General features: G+C 46.3%; 1 protein-coding gene across 1 annotated transcript; it reads right to left on the reverse strand.

Annotated features, from left to right (window-relative positions):
* Positions 1–1,295: 1,295 nt before the first annotated feature.
* On the reverse strand, positions 1,296–4,786 carry C2H11orf87 (chromosome 2 C11orf87 homolog). The gene is made up of 2 exons (XM_040340568.1): positions 4,723–4,786; positions 1,296–3,887 (listed from the first exon to the last, which is right to left on the reverse strand). Exon 2 carries the CDS (start codon positions 3,784–3,786, stop codon positions 3,328–3,330), a length of 459 nt encoding a protein of 152 aa, XP_040196502.1. The 5' UTR covers positions 3,787–3,887; positions 4,723–4,786; the 3' UTR covers positions 1,296–3,327.
* Positions 4,787–5,579: the final 793 nt, after the last annotated feature.

Here is a 5,579-nt window from a genome sequence, read left to right on the forward strand (position 1 = left end):
GAGATGGTCACCACAGTGGCTATGTTGGCAGCACTTCTGCCTAGCAGCACTAGAGTCATTGCTTTGAATCCCAACCACGGCACTACCTTTTGCATTTTCATGTGCATTTGCATGTTCTCTCTGTGCCTGTGTGGGTTTTCTCTGGTTTCCTCCCACACTTCAAAGACATGCTGCTAGGTTATATGGGTCCTGTCTAAATTGGCTCTGTATGTGCAGAATACAATATTTTTTTATGGTCATTTATGTAATTTATGCTCTATAATTATACTACAATTATCTAAAATTAATAATGTTAACCAGGGCTTTTTTTCTTAGAGAATAGGTGCAGGAACTCCCTCCTTCTGAGTCACCTCTTGTGTCCACCCCCTACCCACCTCCAAGCACCATTCATTAGATTTACCCCCTACCCACCTCTGAGCACCATTTCTTGGTTACACCTCCGAGGCACCATTCTTTGTTTCCACCTCCTCCCCACCTCCGAGCACCATTCCTTTTCTCCACCCCCTACCCATCTCCGAGCACCATTCCTTAGTTCCAACCCCTACCCACCTCCGAGCACTATCTCTTGGTTCCACCCCCTACCCACCTCCAAGCACCATTCATAGGTTTCACCCCCTACCCACCTCTGAGCACCATTCCCTGGTTCCACTCCTTACCCACCTCCGAGCACCGTTTCTTGGTTCCACCCCCTACCCACCTCTGAGCACCATTACATACATTCAATAAAGGAGGTGCCGGAACTGCGTTCCCCCGCGTTCCTGCTGAAAAAAAGCCCTGATGTTAACCATCCTCTGCCCTGTAAATACTAAAATATTTACATTTTAAATGTATTTCTAACACTATTGCTGCACTGTAAATATTTATATAAACACATTTAATAAGTGTGTGGTGCAGCACAGTGGCTAAGTGGTAAACACTTTCACCTAGCAGCACTAGGGTTGTTGGTTCAAATCCCAACCATGGCACCACCTGGAGTTTGCATGTTCTCCCTGTGCCTACGTGGGTTTCCTCCAGTTCCCTCCTGCACTCCAAAGACAAGCTGGTTGGTTAATTGGCTCCTGTCTAAATTGTCCCTATATATGTATGTATGAATGAATGTGAGTTATGGACTTTAGATTGTAAGCTCTTCGAGGGCAGGGACTGATGTGGACAAACAATATATAAACCCCCCCCCCCCCCCCACTGTATACAGTGTACACCCATCCTGCAATGTACCAACATCAAAGAGGCAGCCAATGCACCTACTCTTATTTTATCATGTCATTATAAAATCATGAAACATCAAGATGCCAGCGTAAGCTTAATATATAAAATTTATTCCTGTAACAATAGAAGCTAATCCATGCCACTGAATTGAGTTTGCTCAGTCCGCCCACCCCCCTCAGCAGCAGTAAAACAAAAGCATACATTAAAGAGTGCATAGTACAGAGCTATGTTCGCCTCAGTATCAATAGGAGGTAAAATAAGGGCACATGTTTTCCAACATAACAAAGAAAATCATATCGATATTTGGGATTAGTCACTGCATAACTGCACTTCAGGACTGCACTTGCACATCACCTAATAATTTTCTTTGTACAAAAAAAACTGTAATATCTCTGTGTACAACAAGTACAGGTCATAGACAGGAGTTAAGCAAACAGGACATGTGTTCAATGAAGGCAAAAGAGAAGTAAAGGAGAGAGAACTTAATAGAGAGCTGAAAGCGATACTAGACTGTGCTACTGGGCTTCAGCACCACACACAGTGGACAGCTCCCCACTAACGGCACAAAATACTGGACTGTGCTACTGGGCTTCAGCACCACATACAGTGGACAGGTCCTCACTAACTGCACAGAATACTGGACTGTGCTACTGGGCTTCAGCACCACATACAATGGACAGGTCCTCACTAACTGCAAAGCATACTGGACTGTGCTACTGGGCTTCAGCACCACATACAATGGACAGGTCCTCACTAACTGCAAAGATTACTGGACTGTGCTACTGGGCTTCAGCACCACATACAATGGACAGGTCCTCACTAACTGCAAAGAATACTGGACTGTGCTACTGGGCTTCAGCACCACACACAGTGGACAGCTCCCCACTAACCACAAATAATACTGGACTGTGCTAATGGGCTTCAGCCCTAGGAACAGTGGACCGCTCTCCAATAACCGCAAGGAATACTAGACTGTGCGGCTGGGCTTTCAGCACCACACACAGTGGACAGCTCCCCACTAACCACAAAGAATAAAGGACCGTGTGACTGGGCTTCAGCACTAGAAACAGTGGACAGCTCCGCACTAACTGTAATGAATACTAGACTGTGCGGTTGGTCTTACAGCGGACAGCTCCCCAGGAAGCTGTGCGGCTGGGCTTCAGCACTAGAAACAGTGGACAGCTCCCCACTAACTGTAATTAATACTAGACTGTGCGGTTGGTTTTCAGCACCACATACAGTGGACAGCTCCCCAGTAAACTGTGCGGCTGGGCTTCAGCACCACACACAGTGGACAGATCCCCAGTAAACTGTGCAGCTGGGCTTCAGCACCACACACAGTGGACAGCTCCCCAGTAATCTGTGCGGATGGGCTTCAGCACCACATACAGTGGACAGCTCCCCAGTAAACTGTACGGGTGGGCTTCAGCACCACACAGTGGACAGCTCCCCAGTAAACTGTGCTGATGGGCTTCAGAACCACACACAGTGGACAGCTCCCCAGTAATCTGTGCGGCTGGGCTTCAGCACCACACACAGTGGACAGCTCCCCACTAACCAAGGAACTGGAAAGCTAGAGTAGTAGCAAGGTGCAGCGCTTGAGATTACCTACCAATACTTGATTTAAGCTCCACAAGGCAAACGTTATATTAGAAAATAAGAAATAAAGTAGACATTATTTGCTTTCTATATGTTATTGTATTCTGAGTTTTTTTGTTCTCTCCATTGTTAAAGCCTCCACAATGCATCTTAAACACTAGGACTCCCCAAGCGTTTGCTGTCTTCTTTGTCTGTCTGTCCGTCCAGTTTGTGTGTGGATTGATAGGATGACATAGAATATAACTCATACAGAGAGGTACCGGTATCCTGGGTGACTCTTATATACAGCAGGATGGGATTCCTTAAGCAAGATGGTATTTTGGTCTCATTGTGCACCTTTCCTCTCCAGAAAAGAAAAAAGAAAATAAGACTAACCCCATTTTTTTGTCATCTTGTATGGTAACGCAATATGGATTTGTAATCATGCGCTTTGTATCGATATTATTATTATTAATGATTTATTTTTTCCCAGGACGGTGTCACCAAATATGTACAACACAGTGCCTCTTAGTGCCCTCAAGATCATGACAAGACCACGGATTGCAGCAAGTCCTCATTGGCATTGTCCAAAATTAAAGCTTCCCTTTGAGGCTGCTCGGTCACCCTGGCATAGGGATTGATGGGGCTCTGGTCTCTTCTCTGGATTTCGGGGGAGTCATGGCCACCAGGGTCTTGAGCCTTACTTGGCTGTCTGTTGCCCCTTTCTGCCTTGGGGCTGCAGTTATCCCTCTCGTATTCTTCCTGGGCTTTCTCTATTTTACGTTTTTTCATCTTGCTCTTGTGCAGGTGGAAGGTGCTGAGGGACAGAACCACCAGGCAGAAGATCACAGTGGCCAGGACGATCAGGACCAGAGTGGAGGAGAAGGACTGGAACAAAGGCTCCACTTCGGTCACACAGCTGGTGGTGTTGGTGGAAGAGGTCCTATTCAGCAAGCAAGGGGGCATGGAGAGCCTCAGCTGCTTGGAGATCCTGGCACTCATTGGGAAGGCTTGGGGAAGAAGGCACACCTCGCCTCCCTCTTATCTGTACTGATGTGGTGACACTGCTAGGGCTGAAGAAGGAAGTCTTCATAGACATCAACCTGCCAAACAAAAAGAAGGGTTACTACTGAGAATCCAGCTGCAATATATGTGTGTATGTGGGCTGATTCTAGGATCCAAATGATGCATCGTTGTATCTCTAACACCGGCAATTGTAACCAACTGATACATTGTTGTATCTGTAGCTTTAACACCGGCAACTGCAACCAACTGATACATTGCTGCATCTTAATAACACCGACAATTGCAACCAACTGATATATTGTTGTATCTGTATATATATCACCGACAATTGCAACCAACTGATATATTGTTGTATCTGTATCTATATCACCGACAATTGTAACCCACTGATACAGTATTGCATCTTAATCTGTGACACCGGCAATTGAAACCAACTGATACATTGTTGTATCTGTATCTTTAACACCGACAATTGTAACCAAGTGATATATTGTTGCATCCTAATCTGTAACACCGGCAATTACAGCCTACTGATACATTATTGCATCTTAATCCGTAGCACCGACAATTGTAACCAAAGAATACATAGTTGTATCTTTACAGGGCTGTATCTTTAACACCGGCAATTATAACTAACTGATCGATTGTTGCACCTTAATCTTTTATACCGACAATTGTAATCAGCTGAATAAAACACTCATGGAGCTCTATATTATGGGACATTATATTCACTAATGTACATTAAGATGCCCTGATTCGGATGCCAAGTACCTGGCTGCCTTTATTCTATGTCCCCATCCCTCCATTCACTACGGTGACACATCAGTGAAAACTTGGGACAATAGGAAATGCTGGGGACTGCAGTCACTTGTGATGCAGACATGTATAAGTGTCACCCTTCTCTTTTCTTACCTGATCTGCACCCATGGCTCTGGCATTTACCATGCATACCTGAACGGAAGGTGTCTGATAAGCTTCAAAAGGGGGTGTGTGTGTGTGTGTGTGCTGTGGAGGGGAGGGGGGTTATCTTCCCATTACAGGCACTTACCTGTAGGTAGGTTGGCTGCTGCGGCTGCTGCTGCTGCTGCTGCTTGATTCCCCGCCGCTGGCTTGCTCCTGGCTGCAGAAGGCACTGAATGAGCGGACGGGCAGCTGGGGAGGCAGCAGCCTATTGCCAGTCTGCGCTGTGCTGACGTCATCCTGCCACTGTCTTAGGTTTCTGCTCACTGAGCTGCCGGTCCCTCCAGCAAGATGTGCCTCCCCATTAGTGCTCTGCCAGTGGGTGAGGACCCCCCTCTCTGCACCCCGGCACAGGCAACACCCTTTAAGGGTGAGCACAGAGCATTGGTGACAGGAGGCAGTGCGATCCTTCCATGCAGGAATACATTTGGATGGAGGTTTGTGGTAGAAACCTGCAGCCTTCCTCTGCAGTACTGAGCTATATTCACATTGCATTACAATTCCTACTGAAGCTGCAAATCAATGAGGATCTCCATCCTGGATGCCTGTGCTCATAAACTGCTGGGGTTGGCACTATACTGTTTTATCTATCCTATCAGTTCTAACATTATCCAGGAGAATAAAAAAAAAAGTTATAAGGTATTGTATCTTATCCTCATAGGTGTGCCAGCCTATTGCATTAGGGTGTGCACCCCAAAGCTCAAACACGTGTTTATGTATGTATGTGTAATCAGTGGCGGTGCGTCCATAGTGGGCGCAGGAGCGCCGCCCCCTCTCTCCTGCACCCATCAATCAACAATACATAGATT

This window comes from Rana temporaria, chromosome 2, assembly GCF_905171775.1.
Source record: "Rana temporaria chromosome 2, aRanTem1.1, whole genome shotgun sequence".
In the NCBI taxonomy this organism is placed as follows: Eukaryota; Metazoa; Chordata; class Amphibia; order Anura; family Ranidae; genus Rana; species Rana temporaria.

What these genes read in the sequence shown, in the direction of transcription:
- C2H11orf87 (XM_040340568.1), bottom strand. Translation starts at nt 3,786, where the DNA reads ATGAGTGCCAGGATCTCCAAGCAGCTGAGGCTCTCCATGCCCCCTTGC.